Source organism: Blennius ocellaris (assembly GCF_963422515.1).
Source record: "Blennius ocellaris genome assembly, chromosome: 8".
Classification (NCBI taxonomy): Eukaryota; Metazoa; Chordata; class Actinopteri; order Blenniiformes; family Blenniidae; genus Blennius; species Blennius ocellaris.
The window spans coordinates 17041113-17059792 of NC_137657.1; the positions used below are offsets into that span (position 1 = coordinate 17041113).

Genomic DNA, 18680 nt, shown 5'->3' on the forward strand with positions numbered 1-18680 from the left:
ACTATTTTATAACATTATTGGCAAGTTATTTCTCTATTGGCTTTATTGGACTGAAAATAGCCAAAATGATTACATTATTGGGCATGTTTTACGTATTGTCCAATGTTACACAATTGGCGTCTCCACAGGGAAAGAAGCTGATGGAAGTGAGACGTGTTACTTGTAATGAGAGAATTTGTATGTTAAGACAATTTTTTATATTTTACAGGAAGCCAGTGAATAGAAATATGATCTTTCCTGGTAGTTTCTGCCTGCATTCTTCCTGCAGCAAGAGGTTAATAGGTTACTCTGACTACTTGATCATGAGGATTTAAATGAGGTTTATTCCCATTAAATCATGAGAATTCTTTTGTGTGTCATTTTATAGTTCTTCTTCTTACAAGAGTAATCTGTTTGAAATGCCCATACAAAAAATTGGTCATTTCAAATCACAGGAAAGAAGCAGGGGTGTCAAACATAAGGCCTGTGGGACAAAACCGGCCTGCAAATCCGGGACGACTCGTCATAATAGTGGACTACAAAAAGCTAGTTCCCGACTAGATGACCCATTTTCAAGTTGATCAATTTAATTAGCATGATATTTCTACAAGTCAAGGTCAAGTAATGAAAAAAACAAGTCTATTAACTATTCAGGTGATGTATATTTATGGTTTCTATGTTTATATTACTGAGAGAATTTAATTTATATACTTCCATTGTGGGATTAATCTCCATTTTAATGTCTTGCATGATATGTAGTTGTGCCACAGACAATGTTCTCTTATTGTATATGCAATTTTGTAGTTTTATTCCATAAATAAAATCAATTTTAAAGCTTCACTGCTTAGATTTGAACTTTTTTATTTACTGTCAGAATTAGTCAATAACTAGTCGACGACTAATAATGATTTTCACCCCAACCCTAGTTTATACATTGCTCATTAATCCAGCAATATCCCTTTTCAATCTCGTACATAGTCCATTCTTTCCCACAGCTGCGCTTCTTGAACTCTGAGTATGTTAGCTTTTCCATTAATACGATGTCTTCCACAACCTGCAGCCACTGATCCTTTATTGGTGGTGCTTCTTTACCTTCATTTCTCAAGATTGCCTTCTTGTTTGCAACTACCAATATTTTCACCAGTCATTTGTCGTTCTGCTGAACAGTTCTTTCTGTGATTTTACAAAGATATAAAACCAAAGTTTGTATCCAAACATTTCTCTTAATTCTGTGTGCCCTGCTTTAAGAGGCAAGGCGTAAAGATTACACAATAAAGCACATCAAAACATGCAGAAAATTAATGAATTGTGTGCTCTGATATTAGTTAGTGAATCAGCAAACAGTTCTAGCAAAAAAAAAAAAAAAGACAATAATTTGGTTTGTCAAAGCAGACAGGATTGTTAGAGATATAAAATTTATTCCAGAAGAATTCCCCTCAAATTCATCAGTTGTTGGTTGATTGGTGTGTTTCACAGACGTTGGAGCAATCTTGAGCTATAAATTCTCCTTGAAATCATTTTACTTGAATATTTTAAGTACAAATAAATCTTTAAATTTGAAATGAAAGGTTGATATGGACGAATTTTATCCACAGGCGTTGGGATCGGGCTGTATGTGCCTGTGAGTTTGTCGTTCCTGCTTTAAACTAATACATCTGGAAGCCCTGGTGTGTTACCAGGTAATGTGTGATAATAATCCACTGATTTCTTCATGAATGCAGGGTTTACCTTTAGCTGAAGGCGGAGCTGACGCTTCTGACGTGTGCTGACACAGAGCCCACCTCTTCCTGTCGGTGTCAGAAAGGCAACTTCACCATATTTAGCTGGCTCGCCGAAGCCCCGCACAGTTGATCTGTCAACCGGACTGGAAATCTTCACACTTATCGGCGGATCCACCGCGGCGCTGACAGCTTCACTCCGCCACCGGGGCGCAGACTACACAGGGCGGTGTGCCCGGGACTCGGTTGCCGGGGGAGAGCAGGCCGTGACGGCGGCTGTTTTTTTTTTCTCTTCTTCTTCTTTTCTTTTAACGCGATAAAAGTAGCTAGTCGTCTGTCAGAATTCCAACTATCCAGCCTTTAGCTAAGCCAGCTAGCTAATTACGGCAGCTGCCCCCGACGCTCGCTCAAAACACCGCAGATACTAATTTATGTCGTGTGGCTTTACGTGGAGAGCTCGGCGGGGGTTAATTCGGACTCCACGACCCCGCGGCGATGATCTCCTGACAGCGCCTCTCGTTCGTTACTGACACTTTCCTCCCTCTTTGCCGGGGCTAGCGAGCTAACGGCTAACTAGCAGGCTCGCGCAGCGCCGTGGCACTGAAATCCGATTGGATACGTTGACCCGCGAGCAGGCGGTGGTGAGACGACCCTTCTCTGCCGGCGACACGACCCTCACCGAAGTGGGCCCCCCCACCACCACCACCTCCTCCTCCTCCTCCTCTTCTGTGTTTGGCGGGTAGGGGACGATCTGCTACTCGGCGCAGCCGAAGGAGACACCGGGTTGAACGGAGGAAGAGAGTCCCAAGGTTTTGACAACTGTGATCCGGGAAGTGATCCGGACAGGGACCTCATGAATGGAAATCGGAACTACAGGTAAGTTAATTTGTGACGTGCCTGCTCTTTTCAGGCGAAACTGTGTCTCAATCCCTGGAATGAACAAAATAACAACAACAACAAATGTCATAAAGTGAGGTGAAACACCGGCAGTCTTGATCCGTGACCGAGGAGTTCCATCCGCCCCCGCGGTTATGTCACATTGAGGGTGATTTCACTCTTAACAACTTGTCACACCGGTATATCATTGGGACTTGAAAATCAAAATAAACATTAAGCTGTCAGGTATCAGTAAAGCAATATCATTATGATCTGTCTCTTCCACTCACGGAGGAACACATCAGGAATACAATGCCATGATTATAAGTGAGCATTGTTGTATTAACCTATGCTGAATATATTGTTGGTCTGCTTTATAGTCTCACTAAGAATCGGGATTTATTAGACTAAATCAACATTTAGTTTAGTGTTGGTCTGTTGGCAAATTGCCATCTACATGTACTTCAACTTGCTGTTGTTTAGACTATAAGATAGACTTTATTGTCATTGTACATATGGTACAATACATTTGTATACAGCAATGGTGCATTGTATGCAAAAGAAAAACGAATATATGTGTACTAGAGGTCCATAAAACAATATAGTTAACACTTAAAAGACTGTACATAATAAACATTAAAATCTTTAACAATTGAATCTCAGAAGGTGTGGCTCCGGTGTGGAGCTTGTTCTTTTGAGGGTATTGAAGTCTGTATAAAGTCAGTAAGACAAAACAGTCTATCAGAAAAATGCAAGATGAAGAAGAGGACACTTTGTCAACAGCATCCATTAATATATAAAAAAAAATGGCTGCCCAAATTCAAAAAATAGTTTTTCTTTTTCTAAAACCATATGTCATTTGTCCTTCATTCATCTATTCCTTATAGTCAAAAACTATTGTTTATGATATATGTTACTAATGTGTAATATAACAAGTGTATTTAATATCTAATTTATAGTTTTGGGTATAGATATTTTAAAAAATGTATGTCATGAATGAGTGTGTACATCTTAGTGGTGGTTGTAAGTTGAACCTGAGTGGTTTATCTTGCATACTTCTCTTGCACACAAGACAAAAGGGTTTAAAAGATGGTTTTGTTTTTTTTCTTTTCTAACCGAGCCTGCTTTTCCCGCTGTCGTGACATCATGTATGCTAACAAATTCCAGTCCAGCTCCATTGATTCACATTGTCTCCGACCTCATGGCCAGTAAACTGTCTGTGTGTTGGTCATAGTGGCAGTTAAACAGTCTGCACCACCTGGCTTTGTCTCAGCGGTAACGGAAGCTTTCCACTTAAGTGGCCGTCAACTGAATGCTCCAGTAGGTAGTCGTGATCAGCCAGGGATACTTGATACAGCAGTTGGTTCCTTGCCCATCCCCACCTCCCCCCCCCCCCTCAAGAGGAGATCCCTGTCTACTTCTGACCGTCTCATTAGTATCTCGACTCCCCTCAGGTGGGACCATTCCCAGCACTGGTTGCACAAGGGAGTGCAAGGTGTTTTCCTGAGTTATCCGGGCGTTTGTGGCACTATCAGACAGACATATATGCGAAATGTGTTGTTCCCTCTGGGTAAATGACAAGTTTACCTTGTAAGTACTCTAGTGTGGCTTTGTTCGGTGACCACTCCCCCAGACACCAGTTGCAACGGTTCAATAATGATTAATATTTTGTGAAAATTGGCCAATTTTCTGTTCACAATTCTATGCTTCTGCGGCCACACACCAGTCGGACTCACCGATCAACATTCATGTCATAAAAACAAAGACGTGGAGGCTTTGTATGAAGGCCATGGTGTTTGCTCACAGCACTGTGAGAACACGGCCAGTGCAATTCCATGCCGAGCACACTGCAAACCCCCCCCCCCCGTGCATTTGTTAGGAGTCTATGTTTGGTGCTTTTCACTTGGGGAAAACATTGCTGCGTTATTACAGTAAGACAAATGTGAATTTAACTGCAGGATCTTCGTGTTGTATGTGCCTGTTCACAATCTCATGTCACTAATCACCGCAGGCCAACCAATGAGCCCTGTTCCCGGGTGAAGGAATAAAAAGAGGCCCTCCGTCAGCCAGTCAGTGGCCTGGATAGTGGTGTGAGAAAATGCAAATTGATCACACAGCCCACTTACAAACTGACAATCACTCAGTACTCGCCTGCGCAGCAGCAGCAGCAGCACATGTGGCACGGAGAGCTTAGCACCGGGGATATAATGAGTCGAAGGATTTTGAGCCTCACACAAATCAAATCCATTTTCGCGTGTTAACCCCACAGTATGCCCACTGACAGCTCGTCACTCCATTGATGTCACGCTGACGTGCTTCACCGTAAAAGGTGAACGTGCAAAGATGTTGGCCTTGCTTTGAATGTAAACTTGGATAAAGAGAACCATTTCTGACTACACAATAATGGCGTTGACATTGTGCAAAACACTGTAAGCTTTTCTTTGGACACTATGTTGTGAAGTAATTATTGTCATTTATAAACATTTATTTCTTGGTTTGACTTCCTTTAAGACCCATAATATATTCTCCTTCAAGCATTAGAAGCATTAAGGCTCCAAACTTTGCATTAATGATATATCTTTATCCCCTAGACCTCTTTATATCTCAAGATTGATACTCTACTAATTGTGCATTTTATCATTTGCAAAATAACTACGTAAGCCACATCTTTGTTAGCGTTTTGGCGTCCTCAATCCCGGCTGAGCAGAATGAGGGAATAACTGATGATGGTTGTCTCTACAAGAGCTTGTTCCTTTTCTATGTTTCATCAGTCTTGAGGTGTCAGAGACATTACCCATAAACATAATCATCTTACTGTGAGGGGGCATCTTACTGGAATACAGGAAGGTGTTAAACACTGCACAGCAGGGGGAGGGGGGGGGGGGGGGGTCCCCCCACCCTCCACCTGTCACACAACACTCTGTAACCAGGTGGGATTTGAGTTGGCTGGAGATGACTCAGCTTGGTATGAAAGGCGGTCTTGATGGAGGTGTACTGTAATAACACAATGGCCAAATATAAAATGAGCTTCATGTCGAATATGCCTTTTGAGTATTCTCGGGCATCCCCTAAAGCCCAGTTTCCTTACCCTTTTTTTTTTTTTTTTTTTTTTTTTTTTTATACCCCCCATTCTTCTCACACTGCTGCGTTTTCCCGCTCTTTTTTTTTTTTTTTTCTTCTCGATTCAGACAGTTGCCACCCCTCCCTGTTCCCCTCCTTGGTTACTGCTTCTGTTTCTTTCTCTGTGCCCCAGTGGGAAACTCTGCCTTCCCTGTCATTCTCCTTGTAGGTTGATTCTCTGTGGATTTTGTACAGACAGTGGGGTCGGCTTTGAGGGAGGGCTTAGTACTTGATTTGCAGTCTCCCCTCATGATGCTGGGTTCATTCAAACGGCCGCTGACAATGGGCTTGCCCCCCGTCTGAAACTCCAGCCACCCATAAGGCTCACCATTGGCATATTGTTGTTCGTTTCTATGGAGAATGCAGTTTGGCGTTGCGCTTCAGTCTCATTGTATCAGAGGGAAATTCCCCATCACTGTTATTTTTACCTGAAAAGTCTATATTTTCTCCTGTTATTATATACCATAACTGGAGGAGTTTCTCAATAATGTCTTGATAGAAAAAAATAAAATCTTTAGTGTGAGGATTTTCAGGGAGCAGCTGATTAAATGTCTGTGGGTAATCATTTGAAGCATTTCCGTGATAGACTTTGATTTTTGGAAATTTTGTTTACATTTTCCTCTTCATGAGAATTGTTGCTTGGTGCCTTGGATGCTGTTAATGACCATAATTGGTAGTATTCACTCAGTCAAGTGTATAATTGTGTACATCTTTAAGAAATTAAAGTTCATGTCAGACTGTCGTGAGCAAATGAGGCCTATCGTTTTAATTTGAGGCCACGTTAAAACTGGGCCTGTTTGGTATGTATCCTCTCAAGAGACATGTTTAATTTAAGATTGTTATTTTTTTCCAATTTATTTAGCTTTTATTTAGTCAGGAGAACCACATTGGCATTAATAATCTCTTTTACAAGTGTTTCCTGAGGAGATGGGGGGGGGCTCAAGGGTCTTGCTCAGGGACGCGTTTTTCAGCACAGCACCATCAACATGAGCTGGGACAATGTGAAAACCAACCAGTATGTTGTCCTCATCAGCTCTCTAAAACATTTTCACCTGTTTTTTTTTAACACACACACACACACGCACACACTGCATTACTCATTTGGTAGTGCATTGGACTGGGAGGCTGCTGTTTTGGTCAACACATATGTAAGGTTTGCCGCAAACTCCTGCCAGTTGGCTGGATGGATCAAGCGAAAAGTCGAGGGATGGAGTGTGAGAGCATGTGCGTGGGAGACGGGGGACACAGAGGAGGAGTAGGAGGAGGGAGAGGAAGTGAAGGAAGGCTGGAGGTTGTGATGTGTCACAGAGATTAGAAGCCTGAGCAGCCAGACCACGGTTCTTTTCCACATCCTCCTCTCTTTGCCGTTCCCCTTTCTGCAATCAGTTTTTTTGGGGGGCGCCAAAAGGGGGCTCGTTTTCAGCGGAGACTGTGGGCTGACAGGAAGTGCGCAACATAGATCTGGTAGTCGGCGTGTTTTGTTTGAGGGCTCGGTAGAGGACAGGAGGGAGTCCGAGGCATAAAAAGTAGTTTCATTTGCTGCTTTTAGCTAATCACTTAAGTTTGCCATACATGCAATGAGCTCTGATTTACGTACTTATTGATTCCTGTAACAAAAACTATTGTTAGTTTTAAGCTTTGGTATGAGGTATTTGAAGTGCTTTTTGCCACATGTTTTGTCCGAGTCATTTCAAATGGGTTACCTTTTCTATATGTACACTTACAATGTACAGTATATAGAAAATGACCCTAATGCAAATGTAATGCAGCCAAAGAATAAACTATTGTTCTCCAGAACATGTTACTGCTGATATTTACTGCTCTGACCATGGCATCAGGTTCTGATTGTGTTAGCAGTTATGGCTACATGGACTTTTAAGTATAAGTAATTGTAATCAGAAATACGACTGCTTCAATTAAACCCCCATCACACAAACAACAATTCTGATTCGATTGACATCATCGGATTAAAATTTAATTTGGAGGTGGGGATGTAACACTGATCATGATTTGATTATAAAGTAGTTCATATAAATGTAATTGCTTCCCACTCTGACCTTTGTCACTTTTCTGATTATGTAGTTTTACCTCTTGAGGCGTCATGCATGGTGTTTTGAGAAAAACTGCATTGGGCTAATTGGACAGGACTAATTGCTGCCACAACATTGCCACATCTTACTGTACTGAGCTCCTTGCTCATCTTTTCCTGATCTTTGAGCGAGACACGTTGTTTCGTGTTGCAGTTTTTAAAAGAAACCGAATAAACTTCAGTAGTCTGCCTAACAAATTCATCTTTAGTACTGGAAGACTTTCCCGTAAAGTGGATTTTTGAATCATTTGCAGCATGCCACAGACATGCTAATGTCACACTGAAAATAGCTGATCCACTCGGTGATTTGTTCAATATTCTTGGTGTATATTCACCCCCTCATTAATTGGTCCACCGTCAATTTGATTAACAAAAAATTATTTAGTAGATGCAGTTAATGTAAGGACGGTGGCATCTGCATCACATCAACCAAACCATATGTAAACAAACTTGACTGTCATAACTGTAAACTCCCTTTTTTGGGAGTTGGGGTGGGTGGGAATTGATCCTGCCAATGCTTCCTGTTGAGATGTTGACATGCTATTTAGTGTTGCCTTGTGTTGGTATTCAATTTATTAGTGTGTATGTAAATCATCATAGTGACGGAGCATCATGCTGCCTAAGGCAACAGTGAAAGTCAACATTCCCTGGCCTTCGTCCACTGTTCCACTCAAGCTGGACTAGTGGGACAGAGGGCCCCTTTTAACCTCTCTGAATAAGTAATAATCGGTATAACAGAGCTGGTACTTTGTGTATGAATGTATACTGAGTGTGTATCCGTTCATCTTTTACATGCAAGGCAGCTGGGCCCTTCCATTGGCGCCGAGTCAGACCAGGCTTCCCCCTACAGATGAATTTGAAGCCCTCCACTAAATGTTTGTTTTCTGTGTCATCCCGAGGTTGGTTCTGAGGTGGATCCTGATGTTTTTAAATGTTAATTTGATGGATCGTATCCCTGTCAGGGTGTCGGTATGCCACGAACTGCTGGTGTTTATCTGCGCTTGAGGGCGGCGGCGGCTCCATCGGGCGCCAGAGGCAACGCTCTTGAGGTTGATGAGGGGGAACGCAAGGGAGGAGTCTTGACTGCGTGTGACGTGTATCAATCCTTCCCCTGCCAGCTATCGGTTCTCCTGTGCATGTGTGTGTGTGTGTGTGTGTGTGTGTGTGTGTGTGTGTGTGTGTGTGTGTGTGTGTGTGTGTGTGTGTGTGTGTGTGTGTGTGTGTGTGTGTGTGTGTGTGTGTGTGTGTGTGTGTGTGTGTGTGTGTGTGTGTGTGTGTGTGTGTGTGTGTGTGTGTGTGTGTGTGTGTGTGTGTGTGTGTGCGTGCGTATTTCTAGGTTCTGCCTGCTGTGACTGACGCCATTGTGCCTGGTCACTGAGCACTCGCCCTGTTCCCACAGCTCAGACCTCTCTGGATTAGAAATACAACAGCTGTATTGTGTGTGTGTGTGTGTGTGTGTGTGTGTGTGTGTGTGTGTGTGTGTGTGTGTGTGTACTCATTAGCAGTGTGGACATTTGTATATTGGTGGCAGGGGGTGTGGGGGTGGTGGGGGGGGGGGGGCATGTGGCCGAGGGGGTTAGCAGGGGCTGGATGTCAGCCGAGCTTCTTACCATCTACTTATTCTGGCTCCCAGCCCGCTGCGTACAGTGTGAATATGTTGTGTTGCAGAGCAGTGGAGTGGAATGAGTTCACATTGCAGATATGGTTCTGCTAAACATTCATATTTCAAAACAACAGCATCTCAGTTGTGAGTGTTTAATCTGATGTTTGTTTACTTCATGTGCAGGTTGGTGTATCGCTCGTGCCACACATTGTATGACCCTGGTTTGTTTGCGATCAATAAAACTCCACCCTTGCCACATATTTGTCAGTGACGGAAAGAAACCTCAAAAGCTTATTTATAATTACAGATCGGTTTGCTCTTAATGTTACTACGTTGTGAAAACTGGATGTAGAGTGACGTCACCAGTATGCTTTAATGAACTTTGCGTCGCTTTATATTTGGAAAATAGGCACCAAAAACATTTTAATCTTCATTGGCACGTTGCATGTCTGATGGCTGGAGTTTGGACGCTTTAAAAAAAGGTGTTGTCATGCCTAAATTTGGAACTACAAGCACAAGCTTTTAATAATTGACAGTCTGAAAACATTACCATTTATCTTTTACTGGTCCTGTATGGCCTATTATTCGCCCTGTGGCTGCTCTCAGCTGCTACCTCCCTGAATCAGTCGTCAACGGTGCAAACATGCTGCATCGGTGCTCGTAATTTGACACCAGAATCCTTGTGGTGCCAACTACTCTGGTGCCTATGTAAAGAAGGCTATGAGCGATTTATGTTAACTTGTGCGAAGCTGCGAAGAAATTCTTCTTTTAAATATATCTATTATTATACAATTACTCTTGTTAGTTCACATTTTGGAAATGAATGCCAATTATACATGGACCAAAAAAGTATATATGAGCGGACTTCACCTATCAGGGTGCCTTGTTTAGAGCTGACAAACAAAACATGCAGGATGTGTATATGCAGGCCAGCTGACCAGTAGCAAACTGAAGCTGTGTTCAGGAGGAACCTGGCAGGAATACCAGCGTTTGGAGTATATCTGGCATGCTGATGGGCTGCAGCAAAGCGAGTTCTATATTGCAGGGACTCTCAGAAATAGGCCTAGACAGTGTTCCTGCCACAGAACTGTGTTACATTTGGAGTACAGTGTAAATGATACGAATTCCAGCTGACCATGGCGACTGCTCACTGAAACTGGAAACGGTAATGAGCCATCGTAGGAGCCTGCAGTGTTGCACTTAATCAAAACATAGATTCTGTTTGGCCAAGAAAGTAGTCGGCCTATTGACAGCACTAAAATGTATTTCGTTTCAGTAGTGTGTCTGCAGTAAAAAAATAGATTTACTGTACTTTTTATACTGGAGAGGGAAAAAAAGCCTGGTCGGCATCAGAACAGTTTGAGCAAAACAAAAGCAGTATGTGTTTGTGGATGCAATCATATTTTCCTTGATTGTTTTGGTTTATTTTAAGTTATTTTGTAGAGCTCGCTTACTAATAGCTGAGGTTTTGTAAGGTAAAAAAAATAAGCTATTCATCAAAATGAAGTATTGTTTAACTGCACAAACTCTTTATATGCTATAGCATGGGTATAATTAATGACTTGGAAAACTTGATTTAATGGGGGATTAATCAAAATATTGAAATATGCTTCAGTGCACTGTAAACACGTACGTATATCAGAATCAAAAGATATTCCACATTAAAAGAACATGGACGGGAGCTTGTCCTCCAACACTTTAAACAAACAAAAAAAACCAAACACTTGTATACAGTGAATTGTAACATTGTTACAATCCCAATAACAATCCAGCCCTGGACTTAATGTAAGCTGAGGATGAGGATATGTTTGCTTGTAGTTATTGGGTGATCTGTTACCACTGCATGTGAATGCACAGACTGGGAAAATGAGAACATGCAGATAGATGGAGGAGGATTACATCTGCTCTCCTCTGTTTGTTAAGGCTTGTCCTTCCTGTAATTATAGAAAGCACACACACACTTTTTCAACTGCACAAGGCGAGGTTTCTTAAAAGCCTCTTGCACAAAAGGTCAATATGCATCTAATTGTGTGGATTTGTGGGCAGGTTTTCACTCTGTCGTGGCCAACTGTTGCACGTCATCCAGCAGCGGTCGGGGGCGTTTGGATCCACGTGTTCATGATTAGTGTTTTTTTGTTTAGACTTGCAGATTTGGAGAAGTTCCTGTAAACTCGTGTAACAATGTTTGTGTGTCTAGGTTTGTGCAACATCCCACACATCCAAGCCGTCTCCGAGAGTGGCTCTTTAGTTCTTAGTCATCATATAGCACTAACAGCGCTTGCCTATCTTTAACATCGGTTTCCTTCAGTAATGCGTTGCCTCCCTCCCACCTCTCTGGTTTTTGTCTGGAGTGAACGGAGATAGCGGGGGGAACTGCTCGATGTGTTCCTGAAGGGTTGGGGTGGGTATTCAGAAAATGTGGCCGAACACATTTCCCTGACATGATTTCCAGCTTCTCAGCGGGTTGCCTGCCGTCCACGTGATGTCGTAAGGCCCCATCAGCATTCACAGCAAGCAGTAATCACCACGGATGAATGCAGCGGTCAAAGTCAATTATTTGAAACTGTTTTTTTTTTTTTTTGTAAGTGGTTGCTGCATATTGGCCTCACTGGAAAACCAAATTTAGCTTTGGAAAGTGACAAATAATGCAAATTCCTCACCTCCTCACAAGTTAGGTTCTTTGTTCCCTTTTGATTTTAAGACCTATAAACACACATTTATTCACAACTTAAAGGTTCGATTTCTTACTAGATTCTAGAAAGTTACACAATTATTTCCCCCTGTTTATCTTGTACACTACTGAATACTACCGTGCTACAGTATCATGAGTTATTTGCAAGTAATGTACTTATTGTACATATGACTTGCGGTAGGTCTTTGTATATGGATAGGATTCACATTTTAAAATCATTATTATAAACCAACGTTCTCATATTTATAACATTGACTGAAAGTAGAAATCGGAATTGTCATGCCTTGTCATAATTGTACAGAATTCAAAAGTAATCAGCGCACAGCACAGACCAATGTTATTAACAACTGTTTGTCACATAATGTGTGACCGTCCTGTTCTTATTGTGAGGCCTGAGCATCGGGAAGAAATGTGCAAGGGAAAGTAAACGATCTCCTTGAAACCGTCACTACTCGGGGCCCCTAAATATTCCAAAATCTCAAAACATTTCATCGGCAGGGTTCGCAGGAAGCCAAAGAATGCAGAGGCAGGCGAGCCAAATACCACAGTGACGCTCCCCGTGTTGTGATTAGAGCGACACGAGTTGTTTGTTTTTAATGCCCCTTCGCATCTTGTATCTTGTGAGGTTGCCACCCTCCACACAAAGTCACAGCAGCGGGTGTTAGGGTAGTTGGTGCTGTGAAGGTTTTTTTTTTTTTTTTTTCGGGGGTGGGGAGCACTGTCAAGATCTTAATGATACAAATCTATTATTTTTGTCACGTTGATGGAACATCCAAGAAACCCATGCAGACATGTGTCTGTGCAAAATGCCTCCAAAATAGTAGCCGTCTTCGTAATAGGGGAAATACAATGGAAGTCATCATATTTGTGTCAGAGCTATTACTGTACGCCTCTCGTATGAAAACGAAGAGAAAGTGCTTGTCTGCTTTGCATAACGCACTCATTGGTGAAATACCAAACGCCAGCATTGCTGCTATAGTTCAGGTCATTCACAAACCGGATGCTCCAACGCGCGCTTCTCTTGCTGTGGCGGTTCTGTGACTCACGTTGAGCGGCGGCCAGTTCTCGAGGTAGATGAAAACTGGAAAACATGAACCCTGGCCGCTCCATAATCCCGCCACACCCTGCCATCCTCTTCCTCATTGCCAACTTCAGCAGGGCATCACGGTGCAGAAGAAAAGTAATGACGTTGACGTCTCAAGTGACTTCTGTTTTTATACGCCAGAATGACTAAGGACAACTTTTTCTGTGATTAAGACTTACCACAGTGTCTGTCCGCCTTCTTTTAGTCACTGCAGTGTGTGAAATTGGGATTACCCCCACAGGTTTCACCGAGGGCCCCCAGGGGAATTACCATAACAAAGTTTGTGTGCACAGAGTCTAGTGTGTGAGAGACGGCCGTGGCAGGAATTCCAGACTTTCCTCTCTTTTGGAGAAATTTTTTTTTTTTAAATCCCAGCAGGCTTTTTCAAACAAGGGCCCTTCACCCTCCATCAACCCTGCTCGCCTTCACTGCACAGCCCACCAGAGGGGGAAGCTGAAAAACAGGAGCAGGGCATAAAAAAAAAAAGCACTGACTTCCAAAGCCCCAACTGTAAATAAACAAGCTCATGTTGTCGGCTGATGCCTCACAGAAGGTTTCTGTTCTGTTGTGGGGTGGTTTTCTACAAACTTCCCTTTAGCGGGGCCCTCAACCCCGGCTTCACCCACATATGTGAGCCGATGACTCAAATGGATGATGAATCACACTCCAGCATGAGTCTCATTTATCAATGACACATTGGAGCAGGATTTTTTGTTTTTTGTTTTTTTTGGGGTGGGTTGTGGCTTGTAGTGAAGAAGAAACTTAAAATGAATCTGGTAGGTTTGAATCGGGAGGCAAAAAAAAAGAAAACACTTTCCAAGCAAACTCATTAGTTTTTGTGTAAAACCCACTGTTGTCGAACAATAACCAAATGCACAATTTCGTCATAATTCGATCCAAAGATTGTAATAGCATGTCATCAAGGTCTTTTGTTTTCTCGATTGTGTCGTGGAAGGCGAGCGTGAGCAGATCCAAAAATAGCCTGGACGTGAGTGTGGCACGTTGAGCTGAACAGAACCCTCTGTTTCTGGATGGAAGTGACTCAGGTCTTAGACATCTCCTGGTCGTTGCGACGGCAATAGAGCAAATGTGTGACCTTTGTCATGCAGAAGTTCACTTTGTTCTTTTTTCTTTTGTGGTCCTACGACACAAAACATTCAGAGTTGTTGCTCAATACTGTGTATTAATCCAAAAAGTGTGTGTGTGTGTGCGCGCGCGTGTGCGCGTCACATTGTTTTTATCATCAGTGGGTTTGGAATTTTTCCTCCCGTTCACTAAAAAGTAAGATGTTGCATCATCTGCAAATAAAATGGAAAGTTTCTCACATTTTGAGAAGGACATTTTTTAACCTCTACTACTATAAAATACGATCATTTGAGGGAAAATAATTTCTGACAAACTCAGAATGTTCCGCTTGTGAGTTTTTCCGATTAAGCCTGTACTTTTACTGGTATGACAGAATCGCTGTATTGTCAGCGCCTGTCCTGTGTCATAAATGTGTTATATTGATTCCAGGTTCCTTCATTTGCTGATTCAGATGGATTTGTTTGCTTACGACACATATTAATGCATGCAGAGTCCTGACAGTGTGTATTGCTTGTTTAATCGTGGCCTTTGGTATTCATTTTCAAGGTGTCTTAATTCCACTGATAAATCTGTGTCATTTCTGTACTTTCCCTCAAAAGGTCAGATGAAATGAGTGAGTTATCGCTGTACGGCGTTTTAAAATGTCAAAATTCAGATGTGTTGATCTTTGGTGTTTCCACGATACACAAGCTTATCTTGACATTTTGAACTTTCTGTGAATTATTTTGGTAATCTGCCAGTAATTGTCTATTTTACAGTGTGCCCTTTCTCAACCAGTCATTGCGAGCAAAGTTCTTGTCGTTTTGTATCGTTTTAAATCATCCAGTGACATTCAGTTTAGCTTCTCTGTCCGATTTTTATGTTTTATGCCAATAGTGATATTTGAGAATAAAATTGTAAAAATGAGCTTCAAACACAAGCCCCCTGGCCAAAGCCGCTCACTCAAAAGGGTCAATCTGGTCCACAGAATGACCTTGCATATTGTAAAAATGATAAAGACCCGAACTGTGTGCAATATTATAGTGGTTCAGTAATTTCATCATCACACAGCAAGAATCAACATAGTCTCTCTGTGCATTCAGGTTTTTCTTTGTTTAAAGAGAATAATTTTAATATAAAAACCATACTGTGAGGGTAAGTTTGTAAAAACATCCATGCTGAAGGCTGCAGAAATAGTGCAGCCATTTAAACAACAACCTTTTTCCATTATTTTGGAGGGAAACTTGCGTGGCGGCTTCAGTTTTTTTACAGTACACACATTTTCTTAAAAAAAAAGAAAGAAAAGGCTGCTTTTTGTTACATGATGTAAGATTTCATTTAACCTTTTCAGAATATTCTCATTTTTGTGCATTAAAACTATGGGGGAAAAATGTGGGTTTGTCAATATTCCTAGGTTTCTATGATATCATCTTCCTGTGTCTGGCCTGATTGAGCTCAAACAAGGTTTGATACGGCCCTTAAAGTGAAATTAATGAGTTGGACACATCTGGAATAACTAGTTTTACAAAGAATCTTGAGGATATTATTGTCATGTCATCAAGATCAGAATAGTTCATTAGACTATAAACATGAATGCTCTTTAATGCTTTCATGTTAATCAGCGTCAGTCGATGTCAGTATCGATATTTGTTTAGACTAGAAGCTTTAGGTTTGTAGGTTTTTCGAGGCTGAATGAATGAATGAATGACTCAACGTTAAGCCTGTCGTCATGGTGTCTGACTGGACTAAATTTACAATCGCACATTGCCAGATCCATGCTACGACGAATGCAAGAAATCTAGTTTGACCAGCTCGTTGTAGGTATTGAGCGCATTCTCACCTTGAACGTTCTGCGGTGCAACATTTGACATCTATTCTTATTCTTCTCCTCCAGGAGCCGTTGGGGCCCAGTCCCTGTTCTCCATGCCACGGCGGCCTGGCTATGGCACCATGGGGAAGCCAATCAAGCTGCTGGCCAACTGCTTCCAGGTGGAGATCCCCAAGATGGATGTCTACCTCTACGAGGTGGACATCAAGCCTGACAAGTGCCCACGAAGAGTCAACAGGTGGGCCTGGCTCTGTTCATATATGTGTGTGTACACACAAACCCAGAGAGTTGGCAAATGATAAATGGTTGTTGACGGACACATTTAACATAGTTTGGGTGCAGTGTGTGACTTCTGATTCACAGATGGTCTCGTTTGATTGGTGATGATTGTCGATTTGGCAGCTCGAAGTGTTGCTTAGCGAGTCCAACATGTCGGCATGTCACAGGTTGCAGTGTAACTGAACATCTGTCTGTGTGCATGTTGTGCAGGGAGGTGGTTGACTCTATGGTGCAGCACTTCAAGGTGACAATCTTTGGGGATCGCAGGCCAGTCTATGATGGAAAGAGGAGTCTCTACACAGCCAACCCGCTACCTGTGGCACCCGCTGGGGTGAGCCATGGAACCCCCCCCCCCCCCACACACACACAGAAATGCATTATAATAAAACTTGATGGAATTAATTATTTTACACACTTGCACCTACACTCATTGTGTAATACACTATTTAAACTGTATTTGCTCTCCTCTGCTGTTCTACCACAGGTGGATCTGGATGTCACTCTTCCAGGTGAGGGAGGGAAAGATCGCCCCTTCAAAGTTTCTATCAAGTTTGTGTCCCTGGTCAGCTGGCACCTGCTCCACGAGGTGCTGACTGGCCGCAGTATGCCCGAGCCCCTCGAGCTGGACAAGCCCATCAGCACAAACCCTGTGCATGCCGTCGACGTGGTGCTGCGACACCTGCCCTCCATGAAGTGAGCTGCTATCTATTATTCGACTCCTTACGTGATTGATGAGTAATTGATGCGTAATAATCGGATGTAATTTCACTGCTACCGCCAAAAACAACCGCCACACTTAATTTCTCTGTTTTATGTAATCTTACAAAAGGCATTATGAAAAGAAATCAAGCAAGTTGTGAATAGAGTCGGTCTTACACACGTAGTAAGTACTTTATAGCTTTGTTGTCTTAGCCACGCCAATATCAGCATTCTGATCTCGGCGGAAATCAAACCCAGTGCTCGTACAGCACAGTAGCACCATCCTAACACTCTGCAGGAGCACGATCCAGCGCTATATTGGCAGAGCTCTAATGAAAACCTTCTTCCAAGCTTTATTAAAAAGTAGTAATATCAACACTTTTCATTTGGCTCTGTGCACAGGTGCAGGGGTGTCAGTGTTTCAGTGGCATCGTGGCACAATGTCAGACTAAACTACACATGGAGAAATTTCCCCGACAGATAATAATGTGTCTTTTAAGCGGGGCAATAGAAGCTAGATTGTCCGTGGGGATGTCACTGCTCTCTCATTTTACAGATTTATCTTCACGTTGTATTAAAGAGCAGCTAAATGTGCCGCTTTGTTAACAGAAACTGACCAACCAGCTCAGCTCACGATGCGTCATCTATCTTTATCTTCTAATCATGCCATGCACCCCTTTATACTTGCAAACCTTAATAAGTTATTGTTTTTTATTTTTATTTTCACTGTCATTTCTTTGATCTATTTTGACTTATGATCACTCTTTTCTTCTTCTTTTTTTTTTTTTTTTTTACATTTCCATCCAGATACACTCCAGTGGGTCGATCCTTTTTCTCAGCTCCAGAGGGCTATGACCATCCTCTGGGAGGCGGGAGGGAGGTCTGGTTTGGCTTTCATCAATCTGTGCGCCCTGCCATGTGGAAGATGATGCTCAACATTGATGGTGAGAATCAACTGTTGTATGCAAGTTTATATTGGGGTCATTTCAGACAAACATTGCATTTCCAGTGTTTTTTTTTTTTTTCCTTCTAATAATGAAATACGGCTTTTCCACACAGCCATACAGAAATTGATTTCAATGTTCTTCTGTCACAGCTGGGAAATGAGATTTTAATAATTAAACAGTTGCATCGAGATGGAGCCCCCATGATTCAGGTTATTTTTAGAGATTTGCACACGATCACTTTTCTTTCATTGATGTTTTGTTTGAGAGAAATTAATAGCAGTGTTTAACATTAATCTAACCTGGCAGAGTTGCTCACGAGAGAGCCGTATTGTTGAACCTGAGCAAAGGCCTACAGGACCTCTTTAAGGCCTTTCCATCAGTGAGGAGAACTGTTGCCAGATAGGAAATGAAGAAATATTATACTGTTGCTTTAAAATAATCATACTTTGACAACTATATTCAATATGGAAACAACTTGAAAAAGTTATCTGCAAGTTCAGTGCTTTTGGAAAGTTCACTGACCTGTCCGTTTAAATGAAACATCTGCTTTATTCATTGTTGCACAAATAAACACAGCAACGTAGGCACGAGTGCCTCTTTGGCAGAACCATGGCTCAATCCATATTTTATTTATGGTGGCATTATAAAATTTGAAACGGTGTTGAACTCTCTCTCTCTGGGCCATAAACTATTATTGTCAG

General features: G+C 42.1%; 1 protein-coding gene across 2 annotated transcripts in view; it reads left to right on the forward strand.

The window, feature by feature from the left end:
- The first annotated feature begins 1851 nt into the window (after window positions 1–1851).
- The window catches only part of ago3a (argonaute RISC catalytic component 3a), a 31770-nt gene continuing 14941 nt past the window's right edge, over window positions 1852–18680 (forward strand). For both annotated transcript variants that reach the window (XM_080500852.1, XM_080500853.1), the window contains exons 1-5: window positions 1852–2573; window positions 16121–16292; window positions 16544–16664; window positions 16818–17026; window positions 17840–17976. In XM_080500852.1, coding sequence (XP_080356978.1) covers window positions 2555–2573; window positions 16121–16292; window positions 16544–16664; window positions 16818–17026; window positions 17840–17976 — 658 coding nt within the window. In that variant the 5' untranslated portion in view covers window positions 1852–2554. The remainder of the gene's footprint in view (window positions 2574–16120; window positions 16293–16543; window positions 16665–16817; window positions 17027–17839; window positions 17977–18680) is intronic.